Source organism: Palaemon carinicauda, chromosome 11 (genome assembly GCF_036898095.1).
Source record: "Palaemon carinicauda isolate YSFRI2023 chromosome 11, ASM3689809v2, whole genome shotgun sequence".
Classification (NCBI taxonomy): Eukaryota; Metazoa; Arthropoda; class Malacostraca; order Decapoda; family Palaemonidae; genus Palaemon; species Palaemon carinicauda.
This window is the reverse complement of record NC_090735.1, coordinates 125,287,689-125,307,688: the sequence shown is the minus strand read 5'-3', so window position 1 is coordinate 125,307,688 and position 20,000 is coordinate 125,287,689. Positions and strand designations below refer to the sequence as shown.

General features: G+C 34.5%; 1 protein-coding gene across 2 annotated transcripts in view; it reads right to left on the bottom strand.

Moving 5' to 3' along the window:
- Nucleotides 1-20,000, bottom strand: part of twz (BTB/POZ domain-containing protein twz) — a 151,391-nt gene that overhangs the window by 65,787 nt on the left and 65,604 nt on the right. For both annotated transcript variants that reach the window (XM_068383350.1, XM_068383351.1), the window contains exons 3-4: nt 11,769-11,894; nt 7,465-7,533 (exon numbers count right to left, since the gene is read on the bottom strand). In XM_068383350.1, the coding sequence (XP_068239451.1) occupies nt 7,465-7,533; nt 11,769-11,894 (195 nt within the window). The remainder of the gene's footprint in view (nt 1-7,464; nt 7,534-11,768; nt 11,895-20,000) is intronic.

The following is a 20,000-nucleotide window of genomic DNA, read 5'->3' as shown; positions in this document are numbered from 1 at the left end:
GAAGCTGGAAGGAGGTTATGTTATGTTTTCGCCCCTGTTTGTTTGTTTATTTGTTTGTGTGTGTATGTGTGTGTGTGTTATTTGTGAACAGCTTCCTGGCCACAATTTTAGATATTATTATCTGTGCTAGCTAAGCTACAACCCTAGTTGGAAAAGCAGGATGCTATAACCTCAGGAGCTCCAACCGGGAAAAATAGCCCAGCGAGGAAAGGAAACGAGTTGATAAATAAATTACAAGAGAAGGACTCTGAAGCGTGAAGTGGGAGATGATGAAAGGCGAAGTATTGAATTAAAAGCTCAGGATAGAGACGACTGGCGAAATCTAACCGAGGCCCTTTGTGTCAATAGGCGTAAGAGGAGATGATGATGATGAAGCACTCCCCGAGAGAGATTAGTTCACCAAACTTTCAACTAGGCTCCACAAGGCACTAGAAGAATTGGAGTACCCAGGCCTACATGGCTGAGGACTCTGAAGCGTGAAGTGGATGATGAAAGGCGAAGTATTGAAATAAAAGCTCAAGCTAGAGATGGCTGGCGAAATCTAACCGAGGCCTTTTGCGTCAATAGGCGTAGGAGGAGAGGATGATAATGAATAAAGGAAATATACATTATATCTGGCGTTTTGAATGTATTTTAAACTCCGAAACTTTTACCGAATTCGTGTTCAAATTAGCCTGTGCTGTGAAAGCATCACGCATTAATGAATCTCTCGTAATTAGTAATTAGTAACAGGTACATATGCCACTGCACAGGGATAGTTTTTGGTTTTTAGTGTCTGCAACCTCACCATCCTTGTGAGCTAAGGATGGGAGGTTTGGGAGAGCCCATAGGTCTATCTGTTGAGTCATCAGCAGCCATTGCCTGGCCCTCCCTGATCCTAGCTTGGGTGGAGAGGGGCTTGGGCGCTGATCATATGATATATGGTCTGTCTCTAGAGCATTGTCCTGCTTGCTAGGGCAATGTCACTGTCCCTTTCCTCTGCCATTCATGAGCGGCCTTTAAACCTCTAAACGTGACGTTAACAGATTACTTATTAATACTTAGGCACTTATCTAATTACCATAAAGTGGCGAAATGGGAAATAGCCAAGGTACTTATTACTTATGATGCCATAAGTAAGAGCATGTTACTTATAGAATCATAAGTAGCTGAAGTAAGTCACATTCGTAATTCAGTACCAAGACTTTATGAACAAAACGATTTATTTTAATTGTTCATTGTTCTTATATCGTTTATTTATTTATTTATTTCCATTCCTCGCTGGGCTATTTTTCCCTGTTGGAGCCCTTGGGGTTGTAGCATCCTGCTTTTCTAACTAGGGTTGTAGCTTAGTAATAATAATAATAATAATAATAATAATAATGATGATGATGATGATGATGATGATGATGATGATAATAATAATAACAATATATTGTGTATAATAGAGTAATTCAGTTTATGTGAAAAAGGGTTTATATATTTAAGATTACAGTGAACACCAATGGCTAATTTATTTTTAAAAGTAATTATATAATTATACATAAAAAAACTTTCCAAGTTGATCTTGAATTTTATTAATTAAAGCCTATGTTAGTTCACCAAACGTTCAGACGTAAGACCCAGTCCTACATGGCTGAGGACTATGAAGCGCGAAGTAGATGATGAATAGAGAAGTACTGAATTAGAAGCTCGAAATAGAGACGACTGGCGAAATCTAACCGAGGCCCTTTGCGTCAATAGGCGTAGGAGGAGATGATGGTGTATTTGCAAATGATCCTTGAAGATGGTAAAGGAAATATACACGTCAAAAGGGACATAGGAGAAAGACGGTAATAATTTATAGGTTATCATGAGAATGACGATTAAAAGTTCACAGGCTAATTTCACTGGCATACTAGAAATATACATACGAATTTATAAAGTGTACTTACAGGTTTGTAACCACACTTACGGGCTTGCCCTATCACACACACACACACACACACACACACATATATATATATAATATATATATATATATATATATATATATTTCTAAATATTTACAGATGATTATTTGTAATATATTTTGTTTTAAAATAAGCATATTGTATATTACTCCCCAACAATCTCTCTCTCTCTCTCTCTCTCTCTCTCTCTCTGCATGTTTATGTATGTATTCAAAGTCTAATTGAGCGATAAAAAGGTCACACACGGGGAGAGAGAGAGAGAGAGAGAGAGAGAGAGAGAGAGAGAGAAAGGACCTAAAGCGAAAGTAAAATAAGTTAACAGGAAGTAGGATAGGGGGAGGGGGGGGGTATTGGGAGCAAAAAGGAGCTAAGGGGCGTTATGCCTAAGGCACGTGGAAAGGGGGAAGAAAGAGAGGGATAAAAGGGGTGGGGGATTGAGGTCGGAGTGGGGGGGGGGGGGGTGGGGGGGTTACAGTAAGGGTAGCATCGATCCTCGGGAGGGGGGAGGGGGTTTAGGGAGAGGGGGGAAATTTCCTGAGGGCACCAGAGAACACAATAATGAGCATGGCTTCGGGGCGTTCAGTGCCCCCCACTCTCTCTCTCTCTCTCTCTCTCTCTCTCTCTCTCTCTCTTCGTCCACCCAGTTCTACCGCAACGTAGCCAATTATTCCTATAACTCTTCTTTCCTCGTGTCTTCTAATATTATTCCCCTCATTTTCCTTTCACTGTCTTTAAGATTTTTCCCCTATCTTTTCTTTCTGTCTTTGAAATTATTCCCCTTATTTTACTTTCTGTCTTTTAAATTATTTCCCTCATTTTCCTTTCTGTCTGAAATTATTCCCTTCATTCCCTCTCCTTGTCTTTAAAAATATTCCCCTCACTTTCCTCTTAGGCCTATGTCTTAAACAACAAAAATATCTGCCATTTTCTCAACAATCATATTATGCCCCTGCTATTTGCCCTCCCTATTCCGCTTATCATAGCGACGAGTGACCCCTTCCCTCGTGAACTAAACCAATTTCTTCCCTGGCAGGGTTGTGGTGGCCGATGTGGTAGTGTCCTCGACTGGTGAACGCCACACTGGGGTTCGAGTCTCGCTCAAACTCGATAGTTTCTTAGGTCGCTTCAACCTCACTATCCTTCTGAGGTAAGGATAGGGGTTTGGGGGAGACTATAGGTCTGTGTTGAGCCCTCCAGACTGAGTTTCGAGTCTCGCTCAAACTTGATAGTTTCTTTAGTCGCTGCAACCTTACCATCCTTGGGCATATGCATATATGGTCACTCTTTTGGGCATTGTCCTGCTTACTAGAGAAGTGTCACTGTCTCTTGCCGTTGCTATTCATGAGTGGCCTTTAAACCTTCAAGACCTAAGATGGTTATTAAAAATAAACTAATACACGGAAATATTCACCCCACCCCCCTACACACACACACACACACACACACACCCAAGTCAAGTCGACCTTATAACCTTTCAAGATATTAAATATTTGATATTAATATTAAACTAGAATTGATATATTCACCTCTGCATTTGAGTTATCATTCATTTGAATAATCTACGCTGTTGTATTTTACTTGCTGAACGGTATAATGCGTTCTCAAAGTGAATTTTCCAGCACCAGCGCACACCCGGATGATATATGTATATGCATGTATGGGTGATGCATGTATTCATACATACATGTATATTTTTCTATTGGGTTCTCCCATTCACAGCTTGCTACAGGGGCTCTTCTTCCTCTATTTTCTTCTATTTACTTAATCTTTACTTCTGTCTTTTGAATCTTTACTTCTGCCTTGTGAATCCTTACTCTGTCTACTGAATCCTTACTTCTGTCTTTTGAATCTTTACTTCTGTCTTCTGAATCTTTACTTCTATCGACTGAATCCATACTTCTATCGACTGAATCCATACTTCTATCGACTGAATCCTTACTTCTATCTACTGAATCCATACTTCTTTCTACTGAATCTTTACTTCTATCTCCTAAAGCCTTACTTCAGTCATGCCAACTGATCTCATATCTCCTAAATGCGTAAACCTTCTCTTTGGACTTCGTCTTCTTCTACTTGGTGGCTCCATGCATTGCATTCTCTCCACGTGCCCGAACCATATATATATATATATATATATGTGTGTGTGTGTGTGTGTGTACTTCTGTCTACTGAATCCTCCCCTGTCATGCCCTCATGTCTCCTAGATACTTAAATCTTTTCTTTGGACTTCCTCTTCTTCTGCTTGGTGGCTCCATGCTTTGCATTCTCTCCACGTGCCCGAACCATATATATACAATATATATATATATATATATATAGGGGAAGACTAAGGTCTACATGGCTGAGGTGTATGAATCGTGAAGTAGGAGATGATGAATGGATAAGTATTGAATTAAAAGCTCAAGAAACAACTGGCGCAATCTAACCGAGGCCCTTTTGCGTCAATAGGCGTAGGAGTAGATGATGATGAGGTTTATATATATATATATATATATATGTGTGTGTGTGTATGTGTGTGTGTGTGTATGTATTTCCTTCGTAATGGCAGCTTAAAGAGACACCTGTGCCAACCCTGTTATCCTTTGATGTGAGGCTGGATCCCCAATTATTGTTCGTTTCATCACTATGACCCACCACAGTCAACTAACTGCCATATACGCCCCTGTAAACACCAGAGATCAAAACAACAAATCCAACATTATATTAATTCTCATTATTATTATTATTATTATTAAATGCTAAGCTACAACCCTAGTTGGAAAAGCAGGATGCTATAAGCCCAGGGGCCCCAACAGGGAAAATAGCCCAGTGAGGAAAGGAAATAAGGAAAAAAATATTTTAAGAACAGTAACAACATCAAAATAAATATTTCCTATATAAAATATAAAAACTTAAACAAGAGGAAGAGAAACTAGGTATATCTTGTTATAAAGAGACTCGTCAACGTTTCTTCCATCATACATTAATGTATTAATACGTTTATGTCTGATTAAAGATGATACACGAAAGAATTCAAAACGTTTTTTTTCTCCGAGTTTCAGAAACGTTTGACACATTTTCTCCGAGTTTCAGAAACGTCTGACACATTTTCTCCGAGTTTCAGAAACGTCTGACACATTTTCTCCGAGTTTCAGAAACGTCTGACACATTTTCTCCGAGTTTCAGAAACGTTTGACACATTGTCTCCGAGTTTCAGAAACGTTTGACACATTTTCTCCGAGTTTCAGAAACGTTTGACACATTGTCTCCGAGTTTCAGAAACGTTTGACACATTTTCTCCGAGTTTCAGAAACGTTTGACACAAAGTTATATTCAAAACAGATTCTACCATTATTAACATTCAACTCCTTTGACTAGTTATTTTTTTTTACTACGGTGATACGAGTAATTAATTACTATTACTCGAGATTTCAAAATGAAGAGAATGGCGTAAAATCGTAGAATGAGAAGCGTTGCAAATTGTTCAAAGTCAGCGAAATAACGTCGGGAAAATAGTCGGGAATTAATTGCAAGGCTTCGGATGACAAAGACCATAAGCAAAAGCTTTGGTGTACCGGCAATTTTTATTTGCTGCAAAAAGCGATTCATTTCGTCTTGCGAAACAAAAAGTGCCGTGTTACAAAGTGAACATTTTACTCTACGCCAGATTTTTTATTATTATTATTTTTTTTTTTTTTGCTTTTCATGTATTAGAGTGTTTTGGAAAATGAAAAAAAAAAAACTAAATGTTTCTTTCATTAAAGCGTCTTGGGCAAATGGTGTCACATTTCTGTAATACACTTCTACGTAAAATTAGCAGAGTTGTTTTTACGTCAGGTGAGACTAGTAATGAGAGACAGAACAGAGTCGCAAAATACCAAGTCAAAAATATGAAATAATTCCGCTAATGAGGAGCAAAGCAAATGAGAAACGTCCAGCAAACAAGGGAGTGTAATAATCAACAGATACTGGAGAATAACAGATCAGTACTCCCTTATGTGGATGCGTGATCATGGCGAGAGGTAGATGAAGTTGGTTTGGACATGCTTGTACCAACCGTGTGTCACACGATCGTACATAATTCATTTTGTATATATTATGCTTGTATCTTCGCTCTTCCCTCGCACTAAAAAGAACCAGAATAAACTTGTCTGCGTTTTCCGTATGTAACATTGTTTGTCTTTCGAACATGAATTTTCCTGTTGCCTGGAGGTTTTGTATATAAAGGAGAGTGTTCTATAATAAATTAACTCAGTTGCATTCATACTGCCTTTGAGTTCACAACCTTCTCTCGGCCCGTCACATGCTCTTCGCGCTCCCCAAGAGAGATTAGTTCACCAAACTTTCAATTGGGCTACTCAAGCCACTAGAAGAGTTGGAAGCCCCAGGTCTACATGGCTGAGGACTATGAAGCGCGAATTAGATGATGAATGGAGTAGTATTGATATAAAAGCTCAAGATAGACACGACTGGTGAAAACTAACCGATGCCCTTTACGTCAGTAGGCGTAGGAGGAGATGATGATAAATGATGATGGTTAACCTTAACCATCCTTCGAATGGCCGAGTCTTTCGGGAACTTTCCAAGTTACCTTTTCTCTAAGTGCAAGTTATAAAATCCCTCAAATATTTGGAGAGATATAGTACCATTCCAAATTTCATAAAATAGTCAGCACCGCTAATGAAATATTCTTCACCCTCTTTGTAGTATGATTTTAGGATATGTAAATTTCAGAAGATGACTTTTGAATGGTATATATGTACCTGTACGTATATATATATATATATATACACTATATATATACATATATATATATATATATATATACAATATATATATATATATATACACATATATACAGTATATATATATATATATATATTGACTGTGATGCCAATATTCATTTTCCATTAAAGGTAGGTCTTAAAATTCAACCAATACGAAAACCTTTAAAACTCTACATGCAAAACATTTGGGGGAACTGATAAACCCAGTTCTAATGCCTGATTTCCACCAGGCATCAGAGAAGTATAATACATTCCACAGACTCCAAAATACAGTACATTACATGTACTCACAGACTCCAAAATACAATACATTGCATGTACTCACAGACTCCAAAATACAGTAGATTGCATGTACTCACAGACTCCAAAATACAGTACATTGCATGTACTCCCCGACTCCAAAATACAGTACATTGCATGTACTCACCGACACCAAAATACAGTACATTGCATGTACTCACCGACTCCAAAATACAGTTCATTGCATGTACTCACAGACTCCAAAATACAGTACATTGCATGTACTCACAGACTCCAAAATACAGTAGATTGCATGTACTCACAGACTCCAAAATACAGTACATTGCATGTACTCACAGACTCCAAAATTCAGTACATTGTATGTACTCACAGACTCCAAAATACAGTACATTGCATGTACTCACAGACTCCAAAATTCAGTACATTGTATGTACTCACAGACTCCAAAATACAGTATATTGCATGTACTCACAGACTCCAAAATACAGTATATTGCATGTACTCACCGCGTGAGGGTTTCCAGCGAAGATGTGTAGATAGACCCACCGACGTCAATGTGAACCGGCGCTGTAAACCTGTGGGGAGTTAGGGGAAACAGACACGTTATATTTGGAAGATGCTGGGTATATTCAACATCAAAATCCATGTAATTCACTGCCCAATGAAAACAAAAAACCAACAGAGTATGAGAAACAACTATGTATGGTATTTATAGACTACGAGAAAGCTTTTGATTCTGTCAAAACTTCAGCAGTAAGGAAAGCCCTTCAGAGACAAGGGATAGAAGAGTCTTTTGTTAGCTGGGTATATTCAACATCCAGATCCATGTAATTCACCACCTAATGGAAAAAATCTACAGAGTATGAGAAACCACTATGTATGGTATTTATAGACTATGAGAAAGCTTTTGATTCTGTCAAAACTTCAGCAGTAATGAAAGCCCTTCAAAGACAAGGGATAGAAGAATCTTTTGTTAGAACACTTGAAGATATCTATATGGGGAAGTACAGTGGATCAGATGGATAGATGGAGTGTGAGTGAGGTGGAACTGATTCTGTCAAAACTTCAGTAGTAAGGAAACCCCTTCAAAGACAAGGGATAGAAGAGTCTTTTGTTAGAACACTTGAAGATATCTATATGGGGAAGTACAGTGGATCAGATGGATGGATGGAGTGTGAGTGAGGTGGAATGGGAGAGGATACGAGGAACTGAAATAAATGGAAATAGTTGACTCGAGCGGCCGACCCTGGTATACAGTGGTATTAATAAGGTAAAAAGAAGTATGATATAATGTTGAATAGGGTTTAAGGGCAAATAAACTTATTCATAATCACAGGTGATATAATTGCCATTGTCACATGTGTAAACTATAACTGAGATTATCAGTGAATTCATACATTTCGGGAGATACAGTCCACACACGTATTATTATTATTATTATTATTATATATATATATATATATATATATATGTATACATATGTGTATATATTATATATATATATATATATATATATATATATCTTTAGAGACATAGCTGACATGCATATGATATTAGAATTATAGCTAGGATGACCAAGAATACTCTTTTAATCTAATAAAATGATATATATTTATATATATGTATACATATATATTACATATATGAATATATATACACTTATATAGAAGCACATACTGTATATACTAGCTGTTTCATTTTGATATCGTTAAAAATGCCCAGTAAGCAGATCTGAAAACCTTTTAGCTGTTTTCATTACAGTTTGTTTTTGCCGGCTGCCATCTCGTTGATTGCTCTGTCGTTTAAGCAGAATAAAAAAAAAATAAAAAAGAAGAAAAAATAAAAAGCTTTAATGTGCTTGTGTTCAGTGCTAATGGCATCAATTTTTCAAGCTTTGCTTGTTTTTCCCCACCTTTTTTTAAATCCCATATAGAAAAAGTTTATCTGGATTTAATGTCGGTTTTCTGTAAAATTACAGTTTAAAGGGAAATGAGGGTCGCTGTGGCCTGATTGGTAACGTCTCTGCCTGGTGTTTGCCAGTCGGGGGTTCGAGTCCCGCTCAGACTCGTTAGTGCTATTAGTGTCTGCAACCTTACCATCCTTGTGAGCTAAGGTTGGGTGGTTTGGGGGAGCCTATAGGTCTATCTGCTGAGTCATCATCGTTAGTGCCATTAGTGTCTGCAACCTAACCATCCTTGTGAGCTAAGGTTGGGTGGTTTGGGGGAGCCTATAGGTCTATCTGCTGAGTCATCAGCAGCCACTGCCTGGCCCTGCCTGGTTCTAGCTTGGGTGGAGAGGAGGCTTGGGCGCTGATCATATAATATATGGTTAGTCTCTAGGGCATTGTTCTGATTGCTAGGGCAATGTTACTGTCCCTTGCCTCTGCCATTCATGGGCGACCTTTAAAACCTTTAAATGAAATGTAAAAACTTACTGATATATGATTTTGAAATTTAGATTGACACTTTTATTTCATAAAAAAGAAATTAGTAGTATTGTGGTTCCAGTTTTTAGAATTTTTTTTCATAAGAAAGTGGTTGTAATGTGGTTTTTTAGAATTACTGTTTATTCTACAAGATTTTGGTTGTAACGTGGTTCCATATTTTAGAATGACTTTTTATTCTATAAAAAAAATGTTTGTAGGGGGGGTTCCATAATTAGAATGACTTTTTATTCTACAAGATTTTGGTTGTAATGTGTTTCCATTTTTAGAATTACTTTTTATTTTATAAAAAAAAATTTTTGTAGGGCGGTTCCATTAGTAAAATTGATTTTTATTCTATAAAGAAATTGGTTAAATATCTCCTGTGAATTCAGTATACACAATTCACAGTATCTCGGACGAAAACTCTTTGGATTTATATTCGTATGACCATTTCTTTCTTACCTTTATTCTTAAGCATTTTTAGTTGTTTACTACTACTACTACTACTACTACTACTACTACTACTACTACTACTACTACTACTGATCATCATGATCATCATCATAATAATAATAGTAATAATAATAATAATAATAATATTAATTACTTAGCATCAACATTTTCTTTAATAAAGTCTTCAAAATTAGAATAACCACATATTAACAATATATTCATAAAGAACTAACTCTAAATTAAATGAATATATTAATATATTCCGTATTCCATGATATTATTAATACTGATCATATCAATAATATCATTTCAATATTATTTTTTTTCTTTTCATTATTTTTGAACGTCAAAATATATAAAGACATTATTATTCAAATATTAAAAAAACAGTTCACCAAATAATTTTCAAAATTAATTAAAAACGAAAAGACGACATAGAATTATGAAATCAACAAATCTCTTCTTAGTAGGAGATTAAAAAAAGATTAGAATTTTTTCTAATCTCTTTGAGAAAAAATAATCTATGTAATTTTATGATCACAAAATCTTCATAAAAAAAGTCAATGATTTTGAGGCAGTTTGCAGTAGAAGCAGCATGAAAGAACTTATAATTCAAAAGAAATTTAAATCTTCATAAAAAAGTCAATGATTTTGAGGCAATTTGCAGTACAAGCACTTATAATTCAAAAGAAATTTAAATCTTCATAAAAAAGTCAATGAATTTGAGGCAGTTTGCAGTAGAAGCAGAATGAAAGAACTTATAATTCAAAAGAAATTTAAATCTTCATAAAAAAGTCAATGAATTTGAGGCAGTTTGCAGTAGAAGCAGCATGAAAGAAATTAACATTCAAAAGAAATTTAAATCTTCATAAAAAAGTCAATGAATTTGAGGCAGTTTGCAGTAGAAGCAGAATGAAAGAACTTATAATTCAAAAGAAATTTAAATCTTCATAAAAAAAGTCAATGAATTTGAGGCAGTTTGCAGTAGAAGCAGCCTGAAAGAACTTATGATTCAAAAGAAATTGAATTCAAATTCAATTTTTTTCCAAAGTTCTTGAATTTATAAACAGACTTATGTCAACCTATTCAACCTAAAAACATTTGCCGCAAGTTTGAACTTTTTGAAGTTCTACTGATTCAACTACCCGATTAGCAATAAGTTTAGGATGGACATTTATAAGAATCTGCTTCCTAATTCTAATAGTCAGGCCTCTGCCATCATGAGGCTCAATACTACACTGTATTCTACAAGTTTTATTCCAGCTGCGACCAAGTTGTGGAATGATCTTCCTAATCGGGCAGTTAGATATGTAGAATTTCAAAAGTCTAAACTTACAGCAAATATTTTTATGTTGAACAGGCCGACATAAGTCTCTTTTTATAGTTATATATGAAAGATCTATTTTGATGCTGGTACTGTTATTAGAATATTTTATTTTAATAGTTAATACTTGCACTTACAACATATTTAGTATAAGTTATAAATATAAATAGACATGAATAGATATAAGGGGAAAATAATGTAATGCATTTTTATATTTATCTTGTAATTGGTACTTTGTATACATTATTACTTTTATTATTATTATTATTATTATTATTATTATTATTATTAATACTAATGATAATAATAATAATGATAATAACAATACTATTGATAATAATAGTAATTATAATAATAATAATAATAATAATAATAATAATAATGATAACAATGATAATGATAATAAAAATAGTAATGATAATAGTAATAATGATAATAATGATAATAATAATAGTAATTATAATAATAATGATAATAATAATGATAATAATACTAATGATAACAATGATAATGATAATGATAATAGTAATGATAACAATAATCATGATAATAAAAATAGTAATAATAATAATAATAACAACAACAACAACAACAACAACATTACGCACCTTGAAGCAGCGGCGACTGTCGGTATGCCGGAAATCTTGGGCTGGGTCGGGTACAGCGGCGGGGTCGGGGATCCGCTGTGGGTCAGGGTGGGAGAGGTGGCCGGGGAGATGGAAGGAGACAGCATCCTGCGGGAGAGAAATCAAAAGGACTCATTAACACAAGATGGGAGAAGAAGATGCAAAGTTATCATTAAAGTTTTCTGAATGTGTTGTGTCGTTGTTGGTGGGTGTTACTAAGGGCTAATAGTGTATGTGGGTGTATATATATACTGTATATACATATATATATATATATATATATATATATTATGTATAGATTATGTATATTTATATATAATTTATATATATATATATATATATGTGTGTATATATTAATATATAATGTGTGTATACATATAGTTATTCATACACATGTATATATATGTAAACATATATATATATATATATATATAATCAGGCAAATATATACATGCTGAAATATAATTGTGCATATGTAGGATATTATATATATATATATATATATATATGTATATATATATGTGTGTGTATATATATATACACACACACACACACATATATATATATATATATATATATGTATTTACATATATACTCTTTATATTCACTTCGGTGGAAAGTTAATAATAACGAAGAAGTTATAAATTCTTTTGTCTGGCTAATGTTGACATGAAATTGCGGAGAGATTCTAATGAAGGAAAGAAGCGGTTTAAAACTGATTCCTAAAGGATTAAAATTATAAAAAAAAAAAATACCCACAGAATTAATGAAGCCATCAACAATATATTCTGAAAATTAAGAAACTTTGACTGTCATAAAGAAGAAATGATTACATTGTATATAATCTTGATTTAAACGTAATAAGAAAATTATTTAAAAATAGCTTATAATATTCGTGGTTTAAAATGAAGGTATTAATTTTCCCAGGTCATATCAGGTAATGAATTTATATCTGATTTGTTTATGTCCTTATAATGTATAAATTGAAACTACTGTATGCATTCAAGGGGTCATCTTGATTGAATAGTGTATAACATACACGTATGATCCATTCCTATTGAATGGTAATACACTTACATTATCAAAATAACATTATGTACACGCGTATTGTACCTGTTGATAACTTCCATCAACATCAGCAATGTACAGTCCGGACAATATTGCAATGGTATTGCAACTGGGTACAGCCTTTGCAGTATACTGGCCTTTAAAGTATTCAGTGTACTGGCCTATGAAGTATTCAGTGTTCTGGCATTTAAAGTATTCAGTGTACTGGCGTTTAAAGTATTCAGTGTTCTGGCCTTTAAAGTATTCAGTGTTCTGGCCTTTAGAGTACTCAGTGTTCTGGCCTTTAAAGTATTCAGTGTTCTGGCCTTTAAAGTACTCAGTGTTCTGGCCTTTAAAGTATTCAGTGTACTGGACTATAAAGTATTCAGTGTACTGGCCTATGAAGTATTCAGTGTTCTGGCCTTTAAAGTATTCAGTGTACTGGCTTATAAAGTATTCAGTGTGCTGGCCTATAAAGTATTCAGTGTACTGCACTATAAAGTACTCAGTGTTCTGGCCTTTAAAGTATTCAGTGTTCTAGCCTTTGAAATATTCAGTGTTTTGCCCTATAAAGTATTCAGTGTACTGGCCTATAAAGTATTCAGTGTTCTGGCCTATAAAGTGTTCAGTGTTCTGGCCTTTAAAGTATTCAGTGTTCTGGCCTATAAAGTATTCAGTGTTCTGGCCTTTAAAGTACTCAGTGTACTGGTTTAAAGGTTTAAAGATCGCTCATGAATGGCAGAGGCAAAGGAGAGTGACATTGCCCTATCAAGCAGGACAATGCCCTAGAGTCTGACCATATTTATACTTATGATCAGCGCCCAAGCCCCCTCTCCACCCAAGCTAGGACCAAGGAGGGCCAGGCAATGGCTGCCAATGACTCAGTAGATAGACCTATAGGCTCCCCTAAATCCCACATCCTTAGCTTAAAAAGATGATGAGGTTGCAGCGACCAAAGAAACTAACGAGTCTGAGTGGGACTCGAACCCCAGTCTGGTGTTCACCTGTCAGGGACGTTACCACATCGGCCACCACAAGTATTCAGTGTACAGAATTGTAAATCTAGTGTACTTGTACTTGTATCTAGTGTACTTGTGTGTAAAGTATTCAATGTACAGACCTGTAAAGTGTTGAGTTTACTGGCCTATAAAGTATTTAGTGTACTGACGTATAAGGAATTCAGTGTAGTAGCCTAGTAGATATTCAGTGTATTGGCTTATAAAGTACATTTTTGATAGAGATCTAGCTAATATTAGTACATGGTGTAAAGTATAAGGCATGAATCTAAACTCTGAAGAAAACCACACGAACGTGCTCTTGAAGACTTCACTCCGGTCAAGGTCTTGACTCCGGCTGTGGAGTGACAGACATATTGTTCAAATGAAGTCTTCACTCCGCTCAAGGTCTTGACTCCGGCTTTGGAGTGACAGACATATTGTTCAAATGAAGACTTCACTCCGCTCAAGGTCTTGACTCCGGCTCTGGAGTGACAGACATATTGTTCAAATGAAGACTTCACTCCGGTCAAGGTCTTGACTCCAGCTGTGGAGTGACAGACATATTGTTCAAATGAAGACTTCACTCCGGGCAAGGTCTTGACTCCGGCTCTGGAGTGACAGACATATTGTTCAAATGAAGACTTCACTCCGCTCAAGGTCTTGACTCCGGCTGTGGAGTGACAGACATATTGTTCAAATGAAGACTTCACTCCGGTCAAGGTCTTGACTCCGGCTGTGGAGTGACAGACATATTGTTCAAATGAAGACTTCACTCCGGTCAAGGTCTTGACTCCGGCTGTGGAGTGACAGACATATTGTTCAAATGAAGACTTCACTCCGGTCAGGGTCTTGACTCCGGCTGTGGAGTGACAGACATATTGTTCAAATGAAGACTTCACTCCGGTCAGGGTCTTGACTCCGGCTGTGGAGTGACAGACATATTGTTCAAATGAAGACTTCACTCCGGGCAAGGTCTTGACTCCGGCTTTGGAGAGACGTATATTGTTCAAATACCTGTGATGATACACAAGACTTATGATCCGTTATTCATACATAATAATCTCTCAGCAATAAGAATTTCCCGTTGATAATCGCCGTTGCTCGGAGGTATTGAACCCTGAGGGAGAATGATGCGAGATATCACATTGCATTCCCCGCCGGGAGATTGGCCTTAATGGACTGGCTCTTCGCTCCGAGGAAGGATTCATTCCCAAATGGCTGTAATCTGCTGTATTAAGATGTATCATCACGTTGTTTAATTTGCTTCAACCAGGTCAACATTAATTCTTCTCTGGGGAGGGATCTTGTCGTACAGAAGATGGTTACTGAAGAGTGATCATTTTAATAATTTCAGTAATAGAAACATGGTATTTATAATTTTATTAATGTATTTTTATAATTTTTGTAATACATTTTCATAATTCTAATGATGGATTTTTATGATTTTAATGATTTTAATGATGGATTTTTATAATTTTAATAATTTCATTAATAAAAACATGGCATTTATAATTTTATTAATGTATTTTTATAATTTTTGTAATGCATTTTCATAATTTTGATGATGGATTTTTATAATCTTAATAATATTAATGAATGATTTTTATAATTTTAATAATTTTTATTATAATTCTAATAATTTTAGCCATTTCGATACAAAGGAGAAATGTAGGACACTAAATAAATAAGAGTAAAACTAAGATAATGCTCAATAAAAATGCAGAGACAACAAATATGGGTTATGGACGACCCTTTTAGAGATTGTTAATTAATATACGGTCTTATGAGAAACAGTAAGTTAACTTTTAAAATAGATGCTAACATAAGATATCTCATAAGAATACGGTATTCTTGTACTCAAACATCGATTAATGTTATTTACTTTTTAATTTTTCGTATGATTTCTCCGGGTTAATTAAACTCTAGCTCTAATATATGCTTCATTGAGTAAAAAATAACTTTCCTCTTGAATTCAAGAGTATCTCTCTCTCTCTCTCTCTCTCTCTCTCTCTCTCTCTCATGACAAGATGCCAAAAGTAAGTATTTGATTAATAACTAAGTATTTGTAAAGTAATCAACTGATTTGTTTAGGATCCGATGCCTTTAATAACTAAATTGATTAGCAACTAAGTATTTGATTAACAACTAAGTATTTGTAAAGTAATCAACTGATTTCTTAGGATCCCTTTTCTTTAATGACTCAATTGATTAACAACTAAGTATTTGATTAATAACTAACTATTTGTAAAGTAATCAACTGATTTGTTTAGGATCCCATGTCTTTAATAACTCAATTGATGAACAACTGTTATTAAAGTAATCAACTGATTTCTTAGGATCCCATGTCTTTAATAACTCAATTGATCAGCAACCAAGTATTTGATTAACAACTAATTATTTGTAAAGTAATCAACTGATTTCTTAGGATCCCATGTCTTTAATAACTCATTTGATTGATAAATCAATTGATGTTTCCATTTCAATTCAAGTTTACATTGTAAAAATTGAACCGAGTTTTCCCCGATGACGTAAAAAGCTAGAAATGAAACTGAAGGAAAAAGGTTTAATATTTTGCACCGAGGTGATGCTACATTGTCTTTTAATGCGAGGTTGCGAATGTAAAAGTAGTATTTATTCCTTTCTCCCTCAAAGGGATGTTCCAATCAAGAGATGCAACCGAGTAAACGAACTTTTTTTATGAAAGTGGAGTCAAATGAAAGCGAGTAATTTACTGTTCTATCCAGTATTATTTCTTTCAAGTGCCCATGGGCTTGAATACTGCGCTGCAATTGTTTAGTGGCCACTTTCCTCTTGGCAATGGTAGAAGAGACTCTTTAGCTATGGTAAGCAGCTCTTATAGGAGGACACTCCAAAATCAAACCATTGTTCAGTGGCTGCTTTCCCCTTGGTTAGGGTAGAAGAGACTCTTTAGCTATGGTAAGCAGCTCTTCTAGGAGGCGGACACTCCAAAATCAAACCATTGTTCTCTAGTCTTGGGTAGTGCCATAGCAGCTGTACCTTGGTCTTCCACTGTCTAGGGTTAAGAGTTCTCTTCCTCTTTTGTTAAAGTATTTATAGTTTATATAGGGAATATTTATTTTAATGCCGTTACTGTTTTTAAAATATTTAATTTTTCCTTGTTTCCTTTCCTTATTGGGCTATTTTCCCCGTTGGGGCCCCTGGGCTTATAGCATCTTGCTTTTCCAACTAGGGTTGTAGCTTAGCAATTAGTAATAATAATAATAACAACAACCACAACAAGAACAACTTCCTTATTAGATGAGGCTTGTTTAGCCTTTGGGAGTTTGCGTCATGTTTTTAGCTGAATTTTTTCCTTATTTTTTTATACTTTTGGTATATCTCTTTCCAACGTTTTAAGTTTATTTCTTATTCTTTAAATATATTATTATTATTACTATTATTATTATTATTATTACTTGCTAAGCTACAACCCTCGTTTGAAAAACAGGATGATGCTACAGTATGAGGCAAGGGGCTCCAACACGGAAAATAGCCCAATGAGGAAAGGAAACAAGGAAAAATAAGATATTTTAAGAAGAGCCTTCGCTCTATGCAATCCCTCTAAAGAAAAAAATCACATCAGAAATAACTACAACATGGAAAATAGCCCAATAAGGAAAGGAAACAAGGAAAAATAAGATATTCTAAGAAGAGCCTTCGCTCTATGCAATCCCTCTAAAAGAAAAAAATCACATCAGAATTAACTACAACACGGAAAATAGCCCAATGAGGAAAGGAAACAAGGAAAAATATGATATTTCAAGAAGCACCTTCGCTCTATGCAATCCCCCTTAAGAAAAAAAATCACATCAGAATGAACTACAAACTATTAATTTAGTGAAAAAAAAATTCTAAACAATTAAGTTCTCAAACAGACCTGGACAGATTAAGAGAGAGATTTAAACGTTCCAAGCAGTTCAGGGACTTAACGATCGTAACGCTGGGGCTCTTAATGGTTTCCAGATGATAAAAAAGAGCCACTTAATTGATAGTTATCGTGTATCATAAATAGTGGCTTGGACTGACAGTGCTTTAATCATACTTGAATGTTAATGCTTGTGCGAGGAGTTACCCGGATGGGAAGGGGTGTACGATGTTGGGGTCTTTATAAAGCTTGATTAAGTCTGGATCAAATTTTTTTTTTTTTTTTTTGGATTTTCTTAGAACTTGATGTTATTATTATTATTATTATTGTTGTTGTTGTTATTGTTATTATTATTATTATTATTATTATTATTATTATTATTATTATTGTTATTATTTTTATTATTATTATTATTATTATTATTATTTTTATTATTATTATTTTTATTATTATTATTATTATTATTATTATTATTATTACTGTGTTTGGGTGTTTATATTGCTCGATTTAAAGTCTGGATTGAATTATTTTTTTATTTTTTTTATTTTTAAGAACTTGATATTATTATTATTATTATTATTATTATTTTTGTTATTATTATTATTATTATTATTATTATTATTATTATTATTAGCCAAGCTACAACCCAAGATGGAAAAGCAGGATACTTAAAGCCCAGGGATCTAAGTTGGAAAAAATAGCCCAGTGAGGAAAGGAAACAGAATCAAATAAACAAGAAGACAAAAGTTGAGAGAGAGAGAGAGAGAGAGAGAGAGAGAGAGAGAGAGAGAAGTGGGGTTTTCATGACTCCTATATTACTATCCTTATTATAATTATTCTTAATCCCTGCCCAGGTCTGTGACCTGGGAATGGCGGTGCGGTGGCTTTCCCTAGCTAGATCTGTGACCTGGGCAGGTTTGTGACCTGGGAAGGCGGTAGTAGTAGTAGTAGTAGTAGTAGTAGTAGTGGTAAAAAAAAAAATAAAAAACATCGCGTTCAGTTCTGTTGTGCCCAGTTGGAGCTTTCAAAACAGCTTCCATTGCTCTTTATCCGACGAAAAGATTATTATTATTATTATTATTATTATTATTATTATTATTATTATTATTAGCTAAGCTACAACCCTAGTTGGAAAAGCAAGATGCTATAAGCCCAAGGGTTCCAACAGGGAAAAATAGCCCAGTGAGGAAAGGAGATAAGGAAATAAATGAATGATGAGAATAAATTAAATTAACAATATATCATTCTAAAAACAGTAACAGCGACAAAACAGATATGTCCTATATAAACTATAAAAAGACTCATGTCAGCCTGGTCAACATAATATCATTTGCTCTCTATAAATCCCCATCTCAGTACTGATGCAAGCACTCTATTATTATCATGCTTTTCATAAATCTCTTCTTATAATTAAGATACGCATCACCCCCCCCCCCCCTCCACATAATGGTTTTGTGATATTTTTGGTCATTTTCCTAGTTTTCATTTTTGGAAAACAATTTTCTTGTATATTAGACTTTTTTTTTTATTATTTCAGTCAAATATTTTTGATTTATTGAGAAAACTGTTGTGGTTATCATGTTTGGAAAGCAATTTTTTTGTATATTATTTTTGTTTTTTTTTTCCATTTCAGTCAATTTTTTGTAACTTATTTAGAAAACGGTTGTGATTATCATTTTTGGAAAACAATTTATTTTTGCATATTAGACTGTTTTTTTTTTCTCCATTTCAGTCAAATATTTTTGACTTATTGAGAAAACTATTGTGATTGCTTTTTTCCAATTCAGTCAAATATTTTTGACTTATTGAGAAAACTATTGTGATTGCTTTTTCCAATTCAGTCAAATATTTTTGACTTATTGAGAAAACTATTGTGATTGCTTTTTTCCAATTCAGTCAAATATTCTTGACTTATTGAGGAAACTATTGTGATTGCTTTTTTCCAATTCAGTCAAATATTCTTGACTTATTGAGGAAACTATTGTGATTGCTTTTTTCCATTTCAGTCAAATATTCTTGACTTATTGAGAAAACTATTGTGATTGCTTTTTTCCATTTCAGTCAAATATTCTTGACTTATTGAGAAAACTATTGTGATTGCTTTTTTCCAATTCAGTCAAATATTCTTGACTTATTGAGGAAACTTTTGATTATCTTGAAGAAAACAAACTAGACATTTCTTAATTTATCCCCCCCCCCCCCCCAAAGAAGTAAATAAACCCCTTGCGCTATTTAGTGACCTTTTGATAATCTTATGGGTGTTTTTGTGACACGAATACCAGA